The following is a 24,386-nucleotide window of genomic DNA, read 5'->3' on the forward strand; positions in this document are numbered from 1 at the left end:
TCCAAAGCTTAGTAGATAGCATTTTATTTGCTTTCGAGTCTTTGAAGAGTAACAATCCCCAAAATTAGGGTGTGCGCGTGTTGGCTTTAACAATTTAACTAAAGTAATGCACGATAACTTAAGACCTTAACAGTTGCATATTTGATTCATAGTTATACATTTGTTTAGCGAAAAATGTGTCACATCCTGTTCTTTGTTTTTTTGGCTTTGATATACCAAATCGAAGCTTTCAATGTCTCGCCGCATCCGAGCCTAGTAATAAACTTTCCATCACATTTAAATACCTCTCAGAGGCGAAGCTCTTATTTTGGATATTTGCTCGTAATCCGCCCTACCAGGTGAGTTGTTCAGTTCTTAATAGTGATCAATGCCAGTTGTTGAAAAGTACATATTATATAATGTGTTCAGTATAAAGTGTTCAGTATAAATAATCTTGGGAGAAATATGTAACACTAGCAACGTCACTCTACCCCGTAGGCCCTCAGTCCTTCCGTTCGTATAAACGTCACAATCTGGAAAACTGTAAGAGCTAGAGAATCAGGATTTAGTACGCAGATTGCACCTTTTGATGTCAAAAAAATTACATGGTCAATATCGTATATGTAAGGGCACTATATATAAATTAAAATCCCAAAAGATTTCTTTTCTGTCAACAGGGCATATGTATTTTGATTTTAGGATTAAGGAGTATCTGACACTCGACTTGAGAGTTCCATATTGTTGATTTGTTTGGCCTTTGTGATTGGCATACATTTTATTTAACGTTCATAATTATTTATTTTTTTTAATTAACTTAAAAAAAATTATTTGTTTCCTCCAACCAAAGATAGTAAGTTGTTTTCTACAGCTTTTTTTGATTTGGGAATTAACTATTATTTATAAACAGTCCAATTAGTCATGATCAAATTTTCCCATTCTGCACTTTAATATATATGATATTAGTCCGCCTAAGTAAAACTGTCCTTTCCCCTTTTAATAATGATTGTAGCATCATAGTGGGAGCTCCTCGAGCTATATCCACCTTGAGTTCGCAGGATAAAATCGACGAACCTGGGGCGATCTACAGATGCAACTTGACAAGCGGTTCCTGCAGTCCGTATGTCCTGGATCCCCGCGGAGATGTTAATAACTACGTCTCAGAGTGCCCCACCAACAACTTTGAGAACAAGGGCTTCCAGTGGCTGGGAGGATCAATGGACGGCGGAACCAGGGACACGGATAAGTTGCTCGTGTGTGCTCCCCGATTCTACGCCATCAGTACTGGCAGATACCATATGATTGGAGTTTGCTATTGGGTACAGAACACACTAAAAAACACTCCCGAGCACGTCACTCGTATCTCCCCACTCCGCTTGAAATCGAAGCAGGTGGATAATACGGATAGGGGAACATTGGGCAGATTCATATACCAAAATGGCGAGATGGGACTGAGTGCCCATGTGACGGACGATAACTCCAGATTTCTAATCGGCGCCCCAGGCATTGATAATTGGAGAGGATCGCTGATCCTGGACTTTCCAGAGGACAATTTGTCAGAAAATCACCTTACAGAAAATGATAACTATACAAAAACTTGTCATTTGGAGCACAATAAAACAAGAATCCCCGAGCCACAAAATTGGAACCAGGAGGAAGACTCATACTTTGGCTATGCCGTGAGCTCTGGCTACTTTGACAGCTCCAACCCAAAAACCCTGCTCTACGTGGCCACCGCTCCCCAGGCCAACAAGCCGTACGGAGAGGCCTACATCTTTGAGTTGAATGATAATGGAACGACCATTCGAAATCATTCCGTCTTCTATGGTGAGAAATACGGCGAATATTTTGGATACTCCGTTTTGGCGGAGGATCTTAATGGCGACGGAAAAACGGACGTCATCATATCAGCGCCCCAGCACGCTCTGGAGGATTCCTACGACAACGGGGCCATCTATGTGTTTATCAACAAGGGCTCTGTGAGTAATGCATTTTGAGAATTTAGTTACATTTAAGATAGTAGAATTTCTAGAAGATCTGACTAATGCCGCGTTATAATTCCAGTATTATTTTGAGCGAACGATTATTCATTCGCCAGTGGGCAAGAAGGGGCGTTTTGGAACTACTCTATCGCAAATAGGCGATATCAATCAAGATGGCTACAACGGTGGGTTACTAGCACACCTACATATATTAAAAATATGGAGTGTAAAAAATAAAATGAATACTGTTATCTTGATACAGACGTGGCCGTGGGAGCTCCCTTTGCCGGAAACGGATCAGTGCTAATCTACCTGGGCAGCAAGGATGGGCTGCGGGATCAGCCGAGCCAACGACTGGATGCTCCTTCCCAGCAAGCTTCCGTTTACGGAGCACACATGTTTGGTCACGGTTTATCCCGTGGATCGGATATAGATGGCAACGGGTTCAACGATTTCGTTGTCGGAGCTCCCAACGCGGAGGTCTCTTATCTGTATAAGACCTATCCCGTCGTAAAAGTAATTGCCACAATTAAGTCGGAATCGCGTGAGATCAAAATGGGGAAGGACAAGTTGACCATCACCGCCTGTTACAGACTGGACACTAAGGCAAAGAAAATGCAGGACCAGAAGCTAAACATCCAGATTTTAATCGACACGAAGCTGGGGAGAATGAAATTCGCGGAAAGCCAGACCGACAAGATGAGATTCCAAGCGATTGCGGGTCTTAAAAACAGTTGCCGAGACTTTGAGATTCAGGTGCGCTTCAGCAACATATTCACGCCTATCGTTATGGAGATGCACTACGAACTGACGAAGAAGGTTTCCGACTTGAAGGGTAACTACTTAGGTAAATGGAAAGAGAATGAAGTCACTAATGTAGAACCCTTCAACAGAGTTTTGCGAAACGTGTGCGGTTGTTGATCCACAGGAACCGACGGTCTCCACGCAGAAGATTATCTTCAGCACGGGCTGTGCCACCGATGTTTGTATTGCAGATCTGCAGCTGAGGAGCAAGAATGTTAGGTATGCCAATAACACAATAACCAATGTCACCAAGGTTATGCTTAGAATTGTCAAAAGTCAATTGATTCAGGAGAAGAAGAAATATCTTCATATCATTTGCTGAATGTGTTTAGCATTAGAAAATAAAATGTAAAAGGACAAAGATATGAGTAATTTAACAATTAAGTTTTAAAACAGAATAATGACTTATAGCTACTGCTTTCCATAGCCCGACGTTTATTTTGGGTAGCACCGATACCTTCCACAATTCAACGTGACGAGCACATCCCGCCTGGCTTTTGCCCAGGTCCCTGGAAATTGCAGGGTCACCGAGGCCGTCATGGAGTGCGACCTGAACCGCGGTCGACCTTTGGCCAAGGGTGACAGCGATTCCGTCTCCATCAGCTTCGATGTGAGCCAACTCAGCGGACAGTCGCTGATCATCCACGCAGAAGTGTTCAGCATTGGGTACGAGAAGAATCCCACGGACAACAAGCAGACGAACGTGATCGGTCTAAAGGAGTTCACCGAAATCGATGCCAGCGGGTAAGTTTTCATAATACTAGTACAAACTATTGGAATCATATCTAAACTCCTTATAACTTTTAAGCGGTCGGACAAATGATCAAATTGTTCTCAAAGAGGACGCTTACCCCTCGGAAGTCATCAACCAATACGAGATCAAAAGCTTGGGCCCCAGCACCATCGAAGAGTTATCTGTGTCCCTTTATATTCCCGTAGCCTATAAGACGGCTGAATCTATAAAAGCAAAGCCCATCATTGACATAGCCAGTCTGAAGATGCAGGCCACGTACGATTCCCAGACGCCCCCCATAGAACTCTATGATCAGAACAATACCATTTTACTCGCGACCCGAAAGCGTAGGGATGCGAAACGCCTGAACGGCAACCAAGAGACCAGTGCTAGCATATCCGATGTCCAGTGGAACGAGGAGGAGAGTCTGCCGATGAATAACACCATTGTGTTTAACTGCCAGGATACCAACACGACGGTATGCGTAAGGGCCGAAATGCGCCTCAAATTTTGGCCACATAAACCAATTTACCTAAGCATAAGCTTCAACCTGGATCTGAACGAGATGGAGGATTACTGGGAGTACTTTGTCATAAAGACCGATTTGAGACTGCTCAAGAAGGGCGATCCCACATCCAGTTCGCTCAAGATTAACAAGAAGATCAAATCGAATGTGATATCCAAGCATACTGAATTATCCATTTGGAAAGTCATTTTGTCCGTGATCGTGGGCGTTTTGCTGCTCTCTTCAATAACATATACTCTTCACAAGGTTTGTATGGGAATGTTTGGAATGGATTAGCTTCTAAATATGTTTTTTATTCCTTAGTTCGGATTTTTTAAGCGCGACAAGAAGGAAGAACTAAAGAAACTAGTTCAACAGAGTCTTGAGGCGCTTGAGGCGAAGGAATTAATGGCGGATAACATGGACCAGTTTATAGAAGAAAGTCCTATATCAGAGTTTTAAAAAAAAATGCTTTCTAAAGTGCATACAAATTGCTAAACATATTATTGATACCGTTATTGAGCGTGTTATTCAAATTTTAATTAAGTAACTAAGTAGCTTTTTGTGGGGACATATCTCACACCATGTAGACGAATACATGTCCTAATTGAAATTCTTAAAGTGTTAATAATTTATTTTAATAAAAATAACATACAATTCTTAAAATAAATAAGTACAATCATAAATATTTTATTAAAATGCAATGTTATTCTTAATTCTTGAAATATTTAAAAACTAATTTAAATTATTAGCACACACTGGCCAAACATGAACCATTTTAGCGATCTTTTCATAAACCTATAACATTTACTATACTCTATTTATGTACAATAATATCTAGTGCCGCCGAAAAAGGCAGACGCACATAGAAAACACGAATTTCTCCCATATAAGCAAGTAAAATGGACTATCTAAGGAGACGTTATACACATATGCCAAACACACATTACAGAAGAGCTGATATTGCAGTGAACCTTGTAGTCTACAATATGTGGCTCAGGGTTACAGGTATAAGTACATTAGGCTGCGATAAGTTTCTAATTGAGTTGAGGTAAGTGCTCATGACCGGCTTGGATAAAGTAGAGTGGTTGCTTCAGATATGTTTGTAATATGTACGACTGACTACACCTAGGATATTGTAAAAGTACCAAATATGTGAGTATGTGCTTCGCTTAACTCAGGCGTTTCAATATGCATTTCTTTGGTGGTTCCTATTGGCAACAAACAAAAACAGATATTATATTTCTATGCTCCTGCCTTTAAAGTGTACAACAACAACAATGGCGCTTTCTAGATTAATACTTGTATAAAAATACAGAGAATTTGTGAACTATGTATTGTCAAAATCATTAACACGTATGTAACTTGCGACCCCCTCGACTAAATATGCATAATCTCTGATATCTGTTTTCCCAGATCCCAACGCTAGTTCATTAACATTTTTATCACCCAACTCCTATGACTAGTTCTCCCATTGAGCACAGTGAGACGAGTGTGTGGCACCCATGATCAATGGGCCTCATCCTTCTACTTTGCTAACACATTGTCTCGTTGAACGGCGGGTCCTTTTCCGATTCGGTGCTGCTCTTGATGTTCGACGACAGCTTTGCGATCTCGTCCTGCACCAGATGGGTGCTGATCTGTGGTATGGATAGCGCCGGGTTGCTGCTCTTGGCGGACGACCCGCCGGACTCCTCCGTGCTGGAGCTGCTCTCCTTCAGCACGTTCATGCCCAGCTTGCTCGCAAAGGGCTGCGGCTTGAGTGTGGAAATCAGTTTGGCCTGACCAGCCTGGCCAGCGGCTTCCGGTGTCTGAGGCACTGCCTCGGCCGGCTGAGACGGCTTGCCCTGGTCCACGCTAAACTGTTTCTTCAGCTGCATCGGACGCGCTGGCGGTGCCGGCGCTGCCTGCATCGTCACTGGCCCCGAGGCGCTGAGGTCCAGCGAACTGGAGCTCTCCTCCCGCAAACGCCGGCCATCGGCCGCTCCCACCGAGGCGGTACGGATGGGCTGGTAACGCGCCGTGGCAGCGCCGACCACAGCGCCAACGCTGATGCTAATCCCCGTCGCCGAGTGCGAGTCGCCGGCGTCCAGCGAGGGCTCAGCCGTCAGCGAGGGAGTGTCCACGTTGTAGGAGCCCGTCAGCGAGGTGTTCGTCTCATTGGAACTCTGCTTGATGAAGCGGTACGGGTGGGCCGAGTAGTCCGTCTCCGTGCTGGAGTTCTTTTGCAGGCTCTCGCTGGACTTCTTGAACAGCCGCCCGCTGCCCTCGTACGGGGCATTGAGGAAGTCACTCGTGGCCCGGGTGGGCACCAGCGGCGAGGGATACGCCTGCTGCTCCATCGAGGAGTTGCGCTGCCAGGGGCGCTCGTTCTTCAGCTGAAAGCCGCTCGAGACGACGACCATGGCACCGCAGCTACCAGCCCCACTGGTGTCGCTACTGTCGCCACCGCCGGCGCCGCCACCTCCGCCACCGCCCATGAGGTCGCCATCGACCGAGGGCTTCGAAGGTGACAGCTCCACGGCGGTCTCGCGACGCAGCGGATAGCGATGGCTGTAGTCTATGGATACGCCGATCTGTGGAGGAGAAGGTGACTTAAGTAACTATTGGTAAAGGGATATATGCGTAAAACTATACCTCAAATCCCTGGGCGCTGGCATCGATGGAGCCGCGCGACTCAATCAGACCCTCCAGTATCATGTAGTCGTTCTCCTCGCATTCCTTCAAATGCTTCTTCTCCAGCAAAGCCGCAGCCTCGGCCCGCGACATTTCCGTTTTGGGGCGGTCCAGTGAAGCTGTCGGTTCAACAGGGTGAAAAGCAAATATGAGTAGGGTTGCGAATTCAATTCAGGAAGGAAAGAAACCAGATGTGGGGAATCTCTTCCATTTGGAGGCGGCGGAAGCAAGGCAATGATACGGGCGTTGCGCATTCAACCGGTTAGTTATTTACACTTTGCTCACGGATATTGCAACGGGCAACTGGGACTCAATTCGATTCGAAATTCGTGATTCGAGATTCCTGACCTTGTGCTCCTCCTGGCTTACCTTTGTTGCTCGGCAGGGACACCGTGGGCGATGCTATCATGTGGCAGACGCTCTCCAGCTCGTCCGTGATCGAGGTATACTCGCTGTGCAGTTTCAGCAAGATATTTCTGGAGGGTTTCGCATGCAATACTGATTTACCTAGAGTTCGGAGTTCGTGGTTAGGTTCAGAGAAAATGATGTGTGCGAGAGAACGAACAACAGTTAGGACTCGATTCGGTTATGATCGGTTGGTCAATGGTTAATGGTCAGTGCTACTCGAAATTTGTTGGCCAATTCGGTTTGCTGGATTGGTGGGTTTGGATTGGATTACGATTTTTCTGGGTTTCTGGGTTAGGTGGGATGGCATGACGGGATTAGTAGCCTGAATTTAGAGCGCAAATCTGAGGCCGGCGTGGTGTTCATCCTTCGATGGCTTCTTACCCGGGTGTCCGGATCCCTGGGCGGCGGGTGCATCCTTGTCGCTGTCCGGCTCCGATTGCGTGAGACTCATCTGTCGGCGGGACAAGGAGGCCAGCTGGTTGAGGCTGATGTGTGATCGGTTTATGTCCGCCCCGGTCAAAGAGTAGGTCTCCGAGTTGCGGCGGCACAGGGAAACCGTGCGCTGGCGGAGTGCCCGATGCCTGGCAGCTGTTTGGTTTGGATGGGAAGATACTTTTATACGGATTCGCTACTGCTGGGACAGGTACAGTGAACACAACACAAGAGAACGGAAGGCAAGAACACAGGACAGAGGAAGCGACTAGGCCAATTTACCCTCAAAGCTGATGTCTGGCGCCGCATCATCGGAGTTGTCGCCTCCCACGAGGGTCTGGTCGTCATCGTTGTTGCCCATCGGCGTGAGGGTGTCCTTGCTCTCCGTGCTGGCACCCGTGTCCTGGCGCACGGTCACATACGGGGTCCGTTTCACCGTCTCACAGGTGGAGGGTCGCTGCGAGAGGGGCAGGTAGATGTCCGAGTCCGCCTCCGATTGCATGGACGCCTTGCGAACCACCTGCTCGTTGAGGGCCTCCCGTGACTTGACCACCTCGTCTGGTTCCTCCGGCAGCGGCACCACCTCGAAGTGCGTGCCCTCGTCGAAGATGTACGCATCCGGCCGGACTTCGGTCAGCGATCGATTGAAGCGGCGCCGGGTGGTCACCTGGATATATTCGCCATAAGTGTGTGCACAGAAAAAAATGGGATGTCATCGATTCAATGATTTATTGCACAGAAAACATATTTAACATTATAATCGTATAAATTAATAAATATATAAATAAATAATGAGGTGTCACATAAAAGTCCTACGTGCTTTAGATGTCTCTCTTTACATCCAAAAAATACTATATGACACTGAAACACCTAGGGATTACTTTGAACATCATAAATAAAAGGACTTCTAAACCTTGTTGTCATTCGAGGCAATGTATTTTTTGGTTCGGGCAATATCAAGTTCAGAATGACATTTTCTGTCCCAGTGTGCTTGGTATTGCTGCGATATGTAATTCAAACGCACCTGCAGCGAATTTAAATTCAGTCCGGCGCCCAGGCCAAGTGGTACGATGGCTCCTCCGCCGCCTCCGCCACCACCACCATTTCCGCCTGGTCCGCCGCCGGCCTCCGTGTCCGAAATCGAGATGGTACGCACGCGCTGCATCTCCCCCGGAATGTTTATCGTCGAGCCGCGCAAATCATCCGTGCCTGCGATATGGGTCGACATGAAGCGATGTATGACGGCCAAGTGGGAGAGTATCTGCTCCGAGGACTCCTCCATCTTTCGCAGCCGGAACTCGATGTTCTGGAAATGGACAGACATAACAAATTAAAGCTGGCGATAAATCGAATTAAATTTCCACTGTGTATGTCGGTCAATGGCAAAGAAAATGATGCAACGGCTGCAGTAAATGGTCATTCGGACGTGTCCAATTTTCAATTCAGATGTTAAGACGTGCTGTCAGAACCCATGTCAGTTTGGATAACACGCATCACACAGGACATTTGCATAAAAATGCAAACTCACAGGATTGAGATGTCAAAACAAGTGTTTGGGGGTTTGGGGCTGGGATTGCTGACTACGCACCTGAACGGTGGCCGTCTGTATGTTTTCCTTCTGATTGATGTCCTCGATTTTCTGAGACATGGTCTCCACTCGCTCCGTGGTGTTCTTCACCCGCTCGTCCGTCGACTGATTGAGGATGATTTCCTGTTCGTGGAAGAAACCCTCGACGCACTCCTCCTCGAAGTCGTACAGCCGCTCCAGGTCGTCCTTCTCCAGGAACAGCTTGAGACCGTTGTCCCGCTGCACCTCCAATCCTGCGGAATTCCGATCAAGTGGACAGATGTTAGAGGCAGAGTTACAGGAGAAGTCGGATAAGCCAACGAATGACAATAACAACAGCGCCCGGGGGAATCGAAATGGAAATGCACAATGGAATCACAATCGCAATCACAAGTGAGGCAAATCGTTTGGCATAACCCAATTAGGAGGTGTTGTTATCGTCATTGTTGTCGCCAAGTGGCAAGGTCGATTTCAACACAAAAGAGCAGGTGGCGTATACGTAATGCAGTTAGTTTGTTAGTTAGTTACAGAAGCACACAAACAGTCGACACAGTTGTTGGGGTAGGCACGCAGGGAGAGAAGTTAGATATTTGTACATTATTGCTGCTCGACTCACAAAGCCTCAGACACGATAGACTCACAGGGAACGAAGCTAAACTTGCTCATCCCGGGCTCACCTTTCGCCTTTCGCACACAGTACTTGAGCAGCGAGTAGAAGTGGCACAGCGCGATGAATGGCGGCGGCAGGACGGGCTTCTGCTGGTACTCCATCACCACAGTGAACCGCTGGAACATCCAAACCTAGTTGGGGGGAATCACAGCCATTTATCAGTATATTTCAGGTATATCACAGGATGATAATGGTTTTTTTTAATTATTACTAAGCCTGTATTAGTTCAGGTGACAATATTTTTCATATGGAGCACAATGAAATACTACATTTTTCTCACTTATATGGTTATGTTTGTTATAACTTGCTTCATTAAAAATATTCATTAAAAAAATTTCAGACTTTTAAAATTTTGTTAGTTAAAAATGATATTTAATTTCCTTTTCATAGCCTATATATACAATGGACTAAATATTAAATATAGGTAGTATTTGTGCAAAGTAACAATCATAAAACACAGTACTTAATGTCCTGAATCAATAAATAAATACAAGATATAATATTTTTATAAACACGAATTATCCTTAAATTAAATACTTACAAATAGTATAATTTAATAATAATTACTACTCAACATATATTAGTTCTGGCCAAAATATCAACAGCTTATGTTTATTACAACTTGCTTTATTAAAAACAAAAAATGTTTAAGTCGTTTAAAATTGTATATTTAATTTTTAATTTCCTTTTCTTTGTCTTTCTATACAATGCATTGCAATGGGTTAAATGAGCATATGAAAAACAGGTAGTATTTGTGTAAGGCTGCATAAATAAATATAAGTATTTTGTACCCTGAACCAATTAAATAAATTCTATATATTTTAATAAATCCGATTTTATCTAATTAAACTAAAATTAAAAACTTACAAGTAAATTATCTTAAAGTACTCTGCGTAAGAGCTTTTTTTTTTTTTTTTTTTTTTTACTTTTATTAATGTGGAAATTTTATTCTTAGGATTAGCACACTGCGTAAGAGCGAGTCAGCAATACTAAAAATTCTTCCAAATAGAAAAAAAAAAGCGAGATGGCGAACATATCAGAAGTGATACGCCCCGTATCCAAATATAATTGATACTGAATTTCACGAAAATGGTTATCACGGGTTATCATGGTTCTCAGTGTAAATTAAAAGCTTTCTGTTACAAGATAGTTTTCTAAAGTTTAAATACTTGTACTTAAAGTAGTTTGAAAATCGTATTTATTATAAGCCCCCAGGCATTCGATCGCACTCACCTGATGCGAAACCGAGTTGACCTCGTTGAAGATGTTGTTGAACACGGCGATGAGCAGATTTATCAGCAGAATATTGGCAATCAAGAGATACATGGACATCGTAATCGGCGTTACCCAGTGCCCTGTAATCCAATTAGTTCGGATGTGTTAAGAGAGCGGCGTCAATTTTTTGCAGAGGCCCTCCATATGGAAACCCCATAATACCCAATACTCACCGGTGACGCAGCCCGGCTGACTGGGATCCTCGCCGCAGGGAGGGTCGATATCACCGGCGAACACCTCGCCGTACAGCATGAAGTAGGGCTGGAAGGTGACCTGGACAACGATAAATTAAAGTGACCATTAAAGCGCCATCTGGTGGACCGGGGGGCATCGCCATCGAGACACGAAATGGCCGGGCGTAATTCAATTTGCGCCCGTCGCCCAACATTAATGCAAGTTTTACACATTGAAACACAGTTTGGTTATTTTTAGCTTATTTTATATCACCTGACGGTATATCTGTGTGTGTGGGCTTGGATGGGTGGTTTTGGGGAGTTGTCTGTGGAACGTGGGATGCAACATAGTTTGATTTCTAATTTTCCGGGGCATTTCTTTTGAAATTGGAACCAGCATGCTATATATTTACATAGAGATCTCATTTGCATATAACAGCTGGATCGGGTATGACATTATTCAAAGGCTCCTTAATTAAAAATTGTAGTTTTTGTTTTATAGCTATCATCTTTCATTCATTAAACGAACATCGATGGGGACCTGGGGCTAAATGTTCGCAATACACTGCTGCAGGCAGCTTAAATTAATTTGCATGCAAAACGAAAGGGGATACTATTGGGATTAAATCAATGGTGAAGATGTCGAGCAGCAAAATCAACGCATAAATTATAAGAAAAGAGGTCTCTATATAAATATTCATAAGCGAAAACAGAGTACACACATTTACCTTAAAGAGGCATAGAGAGCTGGGCTAAATACTAGTTTGTACATCATGCAGAGTATGTGGATTGAAAATAATGCATTGGACCAGAAAGGAAGAGTGGAGTTTCGGCACGCCGAACCAGGCCTTACCCTTGCAAATTCAACTCGGATCGGAAGTGGCGATCTTAAGTGGGGGATTTTCAATCGGACTTTTGGTTTCCTTTGCAAGAGTCGAGAGGGGAAATAAAGAATGCGAGATTTCGGAGCAGAAGTAAGCTTAAGGGGGTCAAGAGACAGAGCAGAGAGCAAAACATAGGCAAAAATATTATGGGGATATAGTTGAAAGTCCAACGGAAAGTAGGGGTTCCATATAAAACTCAAGTTGAAACGGATTACTTGGCACACACTGATCTCCATCAAGACACAACATCAACTATAGACCACACGAAAATGCAGCTGAATATATGTATTTATTTTTATTTTTGGGGGATTCGCAGCTAGAGCATTCTACAGTCGGCTCACTAAATAGCAAACCCAATTCGTCAATCACATCTTGCGTTACATTTGTCAAGTTGCCGCTCGTCAAATTCGAATGTTCATTCTGGATGGGTGGCGCTGCAGACGTGGCCGCCGGAACTGTGGAGCTGGAACCGGTGGTGGTGGTGGTGCTGCTGGCGGTGGTGGTGCTGGCTGCAGCGGTGGTCACAGGTGGTGGTGCACCCATCGTATGATAGCCACGATGATAGCTGGAACGCGTATTATGCCCCAGGGCACCTAGAAATCCGGGGGCCGTTATCGAGCCGGCAATAACCTGGCATCGAATTGACATCGAATTTTCGAATACATTTAACGGGCGAATTATGCGAATTAAATGTCAAAGGTGAGGCGAGAAAGTGACAGGTTTGAGTTCGAAATGTAGGGGACAAATGACAGAATGACAGAAAGAAAGAAAGAAGAGTACAATACGAGACAGTCAATTTAAGCTGCATTTGTTCGGTGATTTTGATTAAATTCTAATTGTCAACTACTTAATGTAAAGTGGGTGGAATGGAGCTGCAATCGACAAAACTACTCGTACGTAAAAATGTTTTGCTTGCACCACTACTGAGGAACGCAGGCCAAAAACTTGCTTTGCTTGCTATTAAGTAAATGTATGTACTCCGCATCGTTAGTTATATTTATAGGTAAAGCTGCAATAGAAGTCGAAATCGTCGAAAAAGCACACACTCTCTGTGCGTGTGTGTTTACTGGGGTGTCTGTTAATTGGGCTGACATACGCACATACACACAGATCGGAAGTTTAGTTTATGTACAGGCAGTCGGGGGAACTAATGGGTGCTATGACCTACCTCCTTGATAAGACTCCAGGTGGGCTGCTTGTTGGGGTACAGAATCGCCTGTCTGCTGACGCCGAAACTCATCAGGACGACGGCCAGCAGGACCACGAAGTATATCATGTTCTTCACCATTTTACCCATCATGGTGACCAGGGGACCTGCGAGAGATTATTCAGGATTAACTTCAGTTAAAGCGATTCAGTTTAAAAATATTAAAACTAACAGGAATCACTCTACATAGACTACTTCTTTAAAAAACACATATTATAAGCTGTATTATCTTTGGTCTTCTTAATGGATTTAAAAACAAACTTTCTTTTTCTGGAGTCCTTGACTTATGAACATAACAACTTACCCAGGTATTTATTCACGCCCAGGATGTTCAGGATGCGCAGGTACCAGTAGATGCTGTCCACACAATAGATGACCCGTCCAATGTCCATGGTGGTCTCCCGGAACCGAAATGCCAGACCGATGACGAAGAGTATTATGGCGGCGCCGTCACATGGATTCCACATATTCCACGCCCACACCGAGAATTTATGCCTGTTCGCCGATTCCGATTCCGTATCCGCATCCGAATCCGAATTAATGGGGCCCATCGAAGACGCGTTAATTCAAGCGTGAGAGGCACATATTGAAGACAAAAAGTAATGGAAGTGCGCACAACTGTGAAATCCGCCCAGCTTCATTTGCACTCATCGCCAGATGCAATTAAACACCGATGATTGAGGTGTGCGGGGATAGGGGTCTACTTACGTAATGGCCACCGGCTCGGAGGATATTATTTCGCGTATCTTTTCGAAGCCCAGCGTTGTGATATATGCTATCGAGTACCATTCCTGCCACCGCGGCATCTGCTCCATCTTCACCAGCACGGTGAAGGAGAACATTATGAGGAAGAACATGTAGGCAATCTGAAAGGACCGCAAAAATAATTAAAAACCTCACACACTCATAGCCAGGTTCATAAACCCGAAAAAATTACTTGAATTTTAAGAGAAATTATATCCCAATGTATCTTAAAAATGCCAAATTATTTAATCTTCTTAAACATTTTAATCTTATGAACCTTAAACTCATTTTTTTCGGAAATTTTAATTCTTTAACTATTTTAAAAATTTTGGTACTATTTATTTTAGGTAGGATTTAGAGTTATAGCAGCTGAGGTATTCAGTTCATTTATGGTATTATATTATTCACTAGTATTCCCCCAAAGCACTAATGAGGCAAATTAATAACCATTATATTCGTTTATATCTGTTCTTCTATACTAACAGATATTCTTCAGAAATATTAAAAAAAATATTCAGAATGTACACATTTTTTCGCCCAGCGCACTATCGTCGGAAATGAATAGTACTACCCTTAGCGAGCTCGATAGTAATTTCCGCCACTTACCGAATCGGCCCAGAACTTGGTTATGGGTGCCGTGTAGAACTCGTAGAACTTCTTCTTCAGGCGCAGCGGCTGGTGCTGCTTCACCTCATTGTACTCGGAGAGATTGAAGAACTCCCTGAACTGGGCGGGATCCGAGTCGGTGAGCGAGACCTGCGTAGATACACATACGGACGATATTAATGGGCCAGCAAGGACTATAAGGGATTGCGGAGAAGCGTTCGATAGTTTTCGGCCTTAATTAAATCATCAATGTGCAGTGAACATTCAAAGAGAGCCACGTGGGGATTTATGGTACATTGGGGAATTGAAAATTGCGTATACGCCCCATCGAATCAGCGTGTCAAATGTGATTTGGTTTGCTTTCTAATTAATTTTCTGGTGTTTAAGGCTCGATTTGCTGTTGCTATTTATACGCGTGTTTAGTTTCCAGACACAACATGCAGAACAAGTTAATTAATTTAAGCATTATGCAAAACAAAATAGCTTAGCCGCGGGGAATGCGAAATGTGCTAACAAAAAGTAGCTTAGAGATACTGAACTACTGAGGAAAATCAAAGAGGTTTCAATAAAAGGAGTGGTGTTGACTTTGAACATTGGCTACGTATAATTGTTTTGGGCAAATGAAGCTACGAAATGCGCATTCTAAGAGGAATAATATGAGGAAAACTACTAAAGCCAGTTACAGAAATGCCATTGAAATCGAAATCAAAAGATCTTGAGGGAGAAAAAAATTATATCCGGGTTCAACTAACTTTGGAGGGCGGTTCCTCCGCTCCAGCAGTGAGATTAACCTGTAAATTGATACGATACAAGTACTGGGACATTAGAACGGCGTGTGGGGATTTCAATTGCAAAATTATCCATCCCTATACAGATGGGTGTTTGAGTAAGTATAACTGATGTGCTGACTGGGTGATACCATTTTGTCATATGTAGGGGGTTCTTATGGTTCGTTGTGTTTACCTACGAATCGAACTACTTGTACATAAGAAAAAAAAAGTTGGAAATGAAAATAAACAAGGGAAACGGCATTTCTTGTTTTCAGCTCTGTGCTGTCATTTCAAGTATACAAAATGTAATGGCTGAGGAAAATGGCAGTCTTATCGCATTCTGAGTCGAAGGTTTCAAAGGTTTCGATAAAAAAATACGAGTAGGTGGTGTATGAAAGGCGGTTTATGTTGTGGTTTGGTTGTTTTATTTTTGTTTCGTGGAATTACTCACTTTGCCATTTTCGTGTACTTTTGTATCGCGCACTGAGTAAGTATCCGCCAATAGAGCCTGCAAAGGTTCACGCACATTTTTCGCATTTATCAGATAGGGAAATTACTCTTTATTTTTACTTTCTAAACTATTTTAGCGGTGATCTTTGGACGAAATACTTGTACTTGAGTTCAGATGAAGAAGTGTAGAGGTGTGTGTGTTTAGGTACAGATTTTCGAGATGATTTGTGGTTACAAGAAGTGTTTGAAGTTGAAAGTATTGAAAATTTTGGCCAATAACTTGTTCACACATACATAGCATTGCACAGATATATACACTCGGGCAAACAAACTACTATTAAATACTTAAAGTGCCCGCCATACCCCACATTTGCACTTAATGGAATTTAATTTGATTGGGTGATTAAGGGATTACCCCTTCTGATTGGAAAGTGGGTGAAAGTGGTGGTGATGGAGCAGTGCCCGTGTAACTGAAAAACAATATTTGCACAAGTGCCGAGCTTCCTCTCGAGTCTTTCAGTTAGCAGTTTGACATAGACCTCCTGGAATTGTGGCATTTGATGCGGTTCTGCTGGCTTCACAGAGTGGTTGGATGACTGGTAATGAGTTTGTGCCGAGATTATTACTTAATTTAATTTTAAGCCAATGGATTTCATTACACTGCTAATGGAAATTCGCACTCAATTCGAACCAAGGAGGACTTTAAAATTTTATGGGAAGCATTAGAGGCAAAAGCTACTCGAATGTTACGAGGGGCGGGCAATATTCGGTCACTTACATCTGTTGAGTTCGAGACACTCTTAAAGGAGGGCGAACTGTTTTCAACTGGTATTAGCTTGCACTTTGGAAAATACACATTCAAATGATAGTTAGTGGAGAAAAACGTTACATTAAGAGCTGAACGAGATGAAATGATTTTCAAATGAGTCCTCGACTTTTATATGGCCCACTTTAAAGAGACTTAAATAAGTTGGGATACAACACGTGTTCGTGCTGCCGCTTGATTGGGCTTTTCTAAAAATAACATAATACCCCACTTTAATCAATGAAAATTAAAAACTTTTCAATAAGCCATTTTTGGAAACTATGTAAATTTATATGTGTCAAAAATAAATGGAGCAGAAAAAGTGTACCTTTCGTTAATTTGCTAAGTACTTTGAAAGGGATTAAATGTACAGATTAGTTTTGGTTCCAAACAACATAATACCCCATTGTAATCAATGAAAATTAAAACTTTTCAATAAGCCAATTTTGGGAACTATGTAAATTTGTATATACCAAAAATAAAAGTAGCAGAAAAGGTGTACCGAAAAGCACTATTGATTTTCTCTTTCGTTGATTTTATAGAGTACTTTAAAAGGGATTAAATGTTCAAAACCGTTTTGGTTCCAAAAAAAACTTAGTAACCATTATTATACAATTTTAGAGCACCGCCAAAAGGATTTTAGTGACCTAACTAGAGCTGACAGTTCAAGTAATTGATTTAACATATATGTATGTCCAAATTCGATAGTACGTGTATACCAAATAACGATACAGATTAAAGCACAAATAGTTACATAACAAATAAAGAGTGGAAGATAGTTAGTTCTGTTCCGATAGTAAACAAACACAGTAAAGTACATACAGTTGTGTGATCTGGCAACCAGATAGAGACACAGATACAGAGATAGTTATAGAGTCAGAAACAGAGCAGAGACAGCAAAGAGAACATATAGGTGTGTGTATGCATATAGATATAGACGACTGAACACCAAAGTAACAGGAAGTCATGTAGTTGGCTTAGATCTGATTGGTTGTTACTACCTTTTCGCGATTATTAGCACCCGCGCCCATCCTATATCTCAAGGAAATGGATCTTTTGGCTTTTAAAAGGGCGCTCTATAAACAGACAGATTTGGATTTAGGATTGATGAACAGCGTAGCGATAAATCGTTAAGTGGTTAATGGTAAACGTTAGATGTTAGATTAGTAGAATAAAGTTAATAACTGAACGCTGACGCTGAAAACGTATAAGGCACACATTTAGGACTGGCACATACAGACAACGAAACCAAATCAAATGGAAAGTTAGTAAGAAATGAACGAAATAACTTTTGGGTAACTAAAGCATTAGGCCAAATACCTCGGCATCCGGCTGCGAACGATCCGAGTCGTCATTGTCCAGATTCTGGTTCTCCAGATGCTCCTCCTCGGTCTGCGGCATCTGCTGCAGCTCCTCCTTGGACTTGAAGTCCAGCTGCCTGATGTAGAATGGCATCGCTAGGCCCAAGATGACCTGGAAACATCATTAATTCTCCTATAGAAAATGGAAAAGGGCATAAGACTATCATAGATCCTACCTTAAAGTTGGTATTCTTGCGGGTACGAAGACCACCCATCCAGAGATCCGCCAGGATCACCTGGCTGCAGGGATGGGCTAGCAGGGCACGATGGTTGGCCGCCACGGCCAGCGAAAGGCAACTCTGGTTTGACCAGGAGTGCAGCTCACAGGTGAGCAGCCTCTGCGCCTTTTCCGCATCCTGTCGGTAACTAAAGTCCAGCAACTTGTTGCCTAGAGGAAGAAAGGAAATGCATTTAATCAAATAAATATTATCGAAATCATTTTTAAATGCCGTTAAAGGTGTCTAAAAGTATGCAACATTATATTTTAAGCTCAGATGTACAATGAATTCATTCAGAAAGACGACTGTTCTTCATTCACTGCATACTTCAAGACACCTTAAATTAAATTTAAAGGTAATTTCGAAACCCTAGGGATTTGTGTGCCACCCTCTATAAGTACTCTTCAGTTAATGAACCGAAAATTATCCTAATGAATATTAATTACAAAATGTTATCATTAAAACTAACCCTTGCTCTCGAACTCTTTGGCGTAGGAGCGCAGCTCCTCATAAATTTCTGTGTCCAGGTCGTCCTCGGCCGCCTCGTGGGCCATGGCCTTGTACAGTTTGCAGGACACGAGTGACTTGGCCAGCGCCTCCTCTCCGTGGGTCCACATCAACAGCGCCATCTGCTGGCGCTTGGTCAGCACGGCCCAAATCTGGAAAGCGTCAACAATCTCGATGTGCAACAGGGCGGATGAGTGATGCGCTGAAACGGACTCACCAGCAGCTCGTTGAAGGGGAACTCGAAGAGGGCCATTTCCGAGGTGAAGGGCAGCAGGCCGGTGACCAGGCTCAGCGAATTGGCCCCGGCATACCGCTGGTACTGGTAGGTGGAGGACTTGCGGCAGGCGTTTGCATAGCTGTTCATAACCTTGGCGTAGATGGGCCGGAACTTACGGCGCGTGTAATAGGATCTGTGGGGAGGCAGAGGGCGGAAATCTAGTTGGGATTGGGTTGGCTTTCTTTTTTTCCAGTCCATTTTTGACCGGCGGCGGCAATCTAATGCTCTCGACGATTTGCCTCAGTAATTTCGCATTGTATCTGCTTTTCAGACAATGTTGCCCACTGACTGATGGACATCCGCTGCTGCAGGGTGACTTGAATAACAATGAAAACGGCTCCATTTCGATTGTATTTTTTCAGTTCTTCTCGCATTGTTTGCTCAAGGCTTAAGAGATTTCCATCGCCAAATGTAAATGTAATTTGGTTTGGTTTGGCCTGGACTCTTAAGCAGAACAAATTTATTAGCCTGCCCTAAATAAGGAAGCACCTGGCGGCTCTTTACGAGCGCACAATTAAATTCAGCACATCAACGAAAATGTACATAAATTATTTATGACAAATATAAAGGGAAATCAATTGACTTGCCCCCTGATGCGAAGGCAGCCCATTCGAATTTTATGCTAATCAAATCGAGAACTTTAACGCTTTTAATTACGCCCAACTTGGCAGCATTCTGGGCCTGGTCTCGACATTGACGACACATTCAAATGTCTAGAGTCTAGACATCGAAAACAGGCAGCAACAGCCAAAAACCAGGCCAGAGGTAAGCCAGCCGACCGAGAAAAGGCCAAGGACCGAATCTGAAAACCCTAATTTAATATAAACACATCAGTTGTGACGCCGGCTCATTGGCCAGATGGCCTTTTGGCCATCTAGATGGGCATTTGTCAGATAACTTTCGGCCAAGGCAGGTCCTTTGATTAAAGCACAAAGACCAGAAATCACGGAAATAGGGTTCGCTACCAGGACAGAATAACAAACAGAAGGGAGAACTACAAAGACAAGTAGTGTCAAATTTGTTTGCTTATGGCTCAAATAAAAAAGGGATTCTATAAGAGATTCCGTTCGGTAAATAAGGGTTTAACTTCAGTTCAAAGTGGGCTTATTGAAAATAAAAACATTTAAGAAGCAGCCAAGCCAAGGGCTCAATTTAAACATATTGAAAATCAAATGTGTTGATTTTTTTATTAAATTAAGACTTTGGCTTTCCAACTAGTTGTAAAAAATTTTAATTAAATTTTTTGCAGCCCTTACCCGACTGAAATTGAAAGATTTAAATGTCTAGCTTGCCCAATTTAGCCAAGTTAACTTGTTAGGGCCACAGTTTTTTGCATGTTTTAATTAAATTGAGTGATTCCAGAGAGCGGTCAGTTGCTTAACCAACGTGTTTTTATTGAAACCACAAACCGTTTCCAGGGGTCGGCTGTCGGGGGTCGGCAGTCCTGACCCAACCAGCCGCAACTTATGAGCGATATTAAACAGCATTTTGTGGTCGCCGGAGCCGCGTTAACTGAATTTAAGCAGGCACCGCGTTTTCGCCTTGCTGGCAAAATATTAATGCTGCATAATTAAGGGGTGCTTTGGCATCCAGCTGCCTTTGACTTTTGGCCCTGCTCGGCACCAATCTGCAGCATCACCGGCATCAACATGACAAAGCGGAGAAACCGCCGGGAAACAGGGGCTTTGGTTCTTGTTAACTTGATGTGTCAACTTATTGCACTTTCATGAACAAATTTTTCAAACATCAAGTTTTATCCGCACACCTTAGGGGATGACTTTGCACCATTGGGTCAGGTGATTCGCGGTGTGTGGCTAACCTTTTTTTGGGGGAAATAAAGGCCCAAAAGTTTTGGGCTTAACTGAAGAGGTGTTTCTTTGCGGTTTTTTAATTTTATATATTTTCTTTTCATTTTTTAAATGGCTTTATTAACATAGAAATAGAAGGTCCACATTAGAAACTTTAAATTGTTTGGGGTATCGCACAGTTCAAATGTTTTTTTAAATCTTGCTGATGAGGGGTTATTTTCTAAAGTTTAAAAATTTTTAGTTTAAACAAATAAAATATATATAAGAGTTTCGCCACTGTAATGTTAAAAATGCCTCCCACAATTTCTCTTTTTTTTATATGTTATATATTTCTAAAGATCTGTTAAACTTTACTACTGCTACTGAAATTAATAAATCCCCAGGAAATAAAAGGAAAAGCGAAAATAAGGTATGATAAAAATGTGCAAACGTAGCTATACTTTATCAAGTAATTAAAAAGATTTTAAGATGTTTCCCGAGCTATTTTCTTAGGGATTGGTGAGTGGCGAACAGAGAACATAAAGAGGCTTATCAATTTCTCCTCCCCAACAATCATTCCCCCATTTAATTCCGGCTGTGGAAAAAGTAGCAGCTGGAAAAGCTATAGCACTGCACTCACCGATATGCGCCGCCCATTAGTTTATTGATCACCAGGCCGATGTCGTGGAGCGTGTAAATGTAGCCCTTGGGTATGTGCGGTCGGACATCGCGCAGGATGTATCTGAATGGGGCGGAATGGGAGGGCACAAGGACAATGTTCAAAATTTACATAGGCCGAAAGAAAAATATTTGTGGGGATGTGGTCAGAGTGAAGTGAAGGTTCCTGGGAACTGGGTCCTGGGTCCAGTGTACTCACCCCAGCGTGTTGGCCGGACCGTGTTTGGTATTGTAGAGCTCCTCGAGGCGCGGTATTGTTAAAAACTTCTTCATCGAAACGCCATTCTCCAAGAGCAATTTGACAAAATCGATTCTATCGTGCTCCAGGGCCTGCATCATGGCCTCGTCCAAAGCGCCTGGGAAGAGACATCACATCATTGTAATTTAAACAAATGCAAGGGGGGAATCCCCCGGGGTTCACCCACCATTGGGCCATTCCTGCCCGTAGACGAATATCTCGCTGCGCGCTATGTCCACCCGATTCCACGTTAAGGCAAGACTCAATTGCTCCGGCGGACTGAGATGCTGCGACTTGAAGAGGGCCGTTAAGATGGTCTGATCCAGTTCCTGCGCCTCGCCCTCGGGCTTTTCCTGTATGCGAAAGACGGTAATCTGGCGGAGAAATTGAAATAAAAAGTGTATTTAGGTATATACCATATATATATATGGATATATATAAATCGCAAAGTATCTCCTAATGTAGCCTCCGTCGCACATAATTTGTTTGCCTAGGCATTGGCCCCCCGGCAAGGACATGCTAGATCCTGCCGCCTCCTCTTGCTCATTCAAAAACCAATTAAAATCCTAATAACAGCTGCGGCGGAATTGACGAAATGCCAGCACTTTCGGCATACGGCCCACAAAAATACTCAAATACTCGCACTCACAGGAAACTGTTCCTTGGCTCCTCTGCTCGCGGTGATTTAAAATTCATTACACGTTCAATTGAATTTTTGTAGCCTAATTATTTCAACGGGTCTAGGAGCATTAATTAAAAATGTAAATCGCTGCGCGTAAAAGTCTCAAGTGATTGAAAAGTTGGCCTCACACTCTGGCCAATTTGCAGCTCCAATGTTTGGGGCAACTTAATCGAGCAAAGCCCCCTTGGGTTATGCGATTTTAATTGATGGCTCATACCTATAAATAATTTCAGAGAAAGTTCACCTTTCAGCACTTGCCTGAGGTGTAACCATGCGGAGACTATGATATAAATATTAAATAAATAATGGAACCCCTAAGGGGAAAGAGTTTAGACGTATAACTAAAACAACTTGCTTATGTTTATTTTCCTCATACTATTAAGTGTGGGTACTTCGTAATTTTTTTAAATCAAGATGTATGCTCCTTTGAATGTATTTCCCATCCCCACCCCAACTTTATTTGAAACGCATTCAATTCCTCACCCTTCACTCTCTTAATAAAATTAAAATGTTGCACACAAAAAAATGAAGGCAAGGAAAACCCATTAGCCTAATGTTATTTTCCTAATCATTTGATGACATTTCTTTAACTATCTAACTTGGCAATTAATTGTGAGATTAGTGCTGATGGCTTGTTCCTATAAATAATACCATGAAATATACCTAGGGCCCACATTTTAATAGCTTTTGCCATCTTACCAGATTCTTGTTCCTTGTGCACTGCAGCAGCTCCTGATAGAGTTTCTCGGATTGGTCCAGGCCCACTTCGAAGGTCTTCTGTATGGTCCCGATGAGATAGTCTCGCATGGACTCGAGAACCGGCTGCTCCTCGCCATCCGAGGCATATCTGCATATAAATGTTGTCAGATACAGCATTGTCAGAGCCCCAAAGGGGAGCCCAATTATTCAGACTAATTAAACAGCCAAAAATTAAATGTGGCGCACAAAAAGGTTCTCTGGAAGGATGGCCCCTATTATCCAGTCCCCCTATTGTGTGTCTGGGGTTGCGTTGGGTAAATTTAAATAATTTGCCAAATGTCGCGTGTCGGGTGAAAGGACATGCCGACATGTTCTTAATTAAATTTACACAAACTGCGGTTTCTCATCAAGATGACTTGATGGCTTTAATTCCAGCCAAGTACTACATATATCTTAAAGCTAAGCACCTCCCCGGGTATCCCAACCCGCTACTCACTTGTGGACGAAGGCCAGAAGGTCGGCGGCACGCCCGGATCCGTCACATACGACAACCGGAACCGGCGGCGAATCCGTCACGTACTCGAGCACCGCACGTATCGTGTTGGTGCCGCCCTCGATCACCAGGCAGACGACGGGCGTACTGGAATGTGTGACTACGGGAGAATGGCACAAGAGGTAAAGATTTGAGTGGGTCTATCCATGGGGGACGTGCAACGGGTGAATGGGGATTAGTCTGGTTCACGGGGTGCAGGCCGCTACTGGGGATTCAACAGGTCGATTGTCACCCTCCACCTGGTGTCAGTTCAGTACACTCTTCGAAAATGCATAACTCGTTCTTCAAATCAACGCAAATTTAACGTATGTGTGTGGCTTATAAGTCAAACATTCTAATAAAATAATATCTGTTTACTTGAGAGAGGAAAATATTTAGTATACTACTTTGACTATAACAAAAACTATAAAATAGCGGTATAGATCTAAAAAAAAAGAAGTAATAAAACTAAAACAAACTAGTTTGGCTTGGAGAAAGAGTTTCCAAAATATGATTTCAATGTCTGAGCGAAGAAATTATCGATAAGAAAGGAAACAAATTTTCGGTATACCGTTTGTTTTTAGCCAGTGATTCTTTGCTAGAAGTATAAGTAAATTTTAAAAAGGTCTTAGGAAACTGATATAATCAATCATTTTACCAATATATGATGGTATGATAGTATGCTAGCACAAAAATTCGGTATATACTAAACTGTATCTTAATATCCTGTATGGGTTCTA

The 24,386-nt window shown here is 43.0% G+C and overlaps 2 protein-coding genes across 26 annotated transcripts in view; one reads left to right on the forward strand and one right to left on the reverse strand.

The window, feature by feature from the left end:
• Nucleotides 1-3: 3 nt before the first annotated feature.
• LOC108017685 (integrin alpha-PS3-like) lies at nt 4-4,587 on the forward strand. Its single transcript, XM_070994810.1, has 8 exons — nt 4-338; nt 989-1,955; nt 2,041-2,143; nt 2,221-2,793; nt 2,852-3,015; nt 3,211-3,506; nt 3,571-4,267; nt 4,325-4,587. Exons 1-8 carry the CDS (start codon nt 175-177, stop codon nt 4,460-4,462), a joined length of 3,102 nt encoding a protein of 1,033 aa, XP_070850911.1. The 5' UTR covers nt 4-174; the 3' UTR covers nt 4,463-4,587.
• A 20-nt stretch (nt 4,588-4,607) lies between these two features.
• Trpm (transient receptor potential cation channel, subfamily M) overlaps nt 4,608-24,386 on the reverse strand; it is a 53,314-nt gene continuing 33,535 nt past the window's right edge. For 6 of the 25 annotated variants that reach the window (XM_070994791.1, XM_070994790.1, XM_070994794.1 and 3 more), the window contains 27 exons: nt 24,218-24,244; nt 23,611-23,767; nt 23,115-23,262; nt 21,921-22,107; nt 21,695-21,851; nt 21,458-21,559; nt 18,971-19,163; nt 18,716-18,905; nt 18,205-18,416; nt 17,988-18,140; nt 17,669-17,743; nt 15,864-15,920; nt 15,395-15,433; nt 14,643-14,792; nt 14,001-14,158; nt 13,597-13,787; nt 13,254-13,399; nt 11,202-11,301; nt 10,987-11,108; nt 9,761-9,884; nt 9,105-9,337; nt 8,541-8,822; nt 7,799-8,183; nt 7,466-7,672; nt 7,046-7,183; nt 6,638-6,795; nt 4,608-6,576 (listed from right to left, as the gene is read on the reverse strand). In XM_070994791.1, the coding sequence (XP_070850892.1) occupies nt 5,536-6,576; nt 6,638-6,795; nt 7,046-7,183; nt 7,466-7,672; nt 7,799-8,183; nt 8,541-8,822; nt 9,105-9,337; nt 9,761-9,884; nt 10,987-11,108; nt 11,202-11,301; nt 13,254-13,399; nt 13,597-13,787; nt 14,001-14,158; nt 14,643-14,792; nt 15,395-15,433; nt 15,864-15,920; nt 17,669-17,743; nt 17,988-18,140; nt 18,205-18,416; nt 18,716-18,905; nt 18,971-19,163; nt 21,458-21,559; nt 21,695-21,851; nt 21,921-22,107; nt 23,115-23,262; nt 23,611-23,767; nt 24,218-24,244 (5,132 nt within the window). In that variant the 3' untranslated portion in view covers nt 4,608-5,535. Of the gene's footprint in view, nt 6,577-6,637; nt 6,796-7,045; nt 7,184-7,465; nt 7,673-7,798; nt 8,184-8,540; nt 8,823-9,104; nt 9,338-9,724; nt 9,885-10,986; nt 11,109-11,201; nt 11,302-12,322; nt 12,716-13,253; nt 13,400-13,596; nt 13,788-14,000; nt 14,159-14,642; nt 14,793-15,394; nt 15,434-15,863; nt 15,921-16,640; nt 16,704-17,668; nt 17,744-17,987; nt 18,141-18,204; nt 18,417-18,715; nt 18,906-18,970; nt 19,164-21,457; nt 21,560-21,694; nt 21,852-21,920; nt 22,108-23,114; nt 23,263-23,610; nt 23,768-24,217; nt 24,245-24,386 lie in introns of those variants that run through there. The other 19 variants (XM_036814238.3, XM_017085287.4, XM_017085288.4 and 16 more) reach the window with 14 other exon arrangements.

This window comes from Drosophila suzukii, chromosome 2R, assembly GCF_043229965.1.
Source record: "Drosophila suzukii chromosome 2R, CBGP_Dsuzu_IsoJpt1.0, whole genome shotgun sequence".
NCBI classification, from domain to species: Eukaryota; Metazoa; Arthropoda; class Insecta; order Diptera; family Drosophilidae; genus Drosophila; species Drosophila suzukii.

Excerpts from the sequence above, each read along its gene's own strand:
- LOC108017685 (XM_070994810.1), top strand. The coding sequence starts at position 175 with ATGTGTCACATCCTGTTCTTTGTTTTTTTGGCTTTGATATACCAAATC. Across the intron at positions 339-988 it reads CTCGTAATCCGCCCTACCAG|CATCATAGTGGGAGCTCCTC; the intron begins GTGAGTTGTTCA and ends TAATGATTGTAG. Across the intron at positions 3,016-3,210 it reads CAATAACCAATGTCACCAAG|CACCGATACCTTCCACAATT; the intron begins GTTATGCTTAGA and ends TATTTTGGGTAG.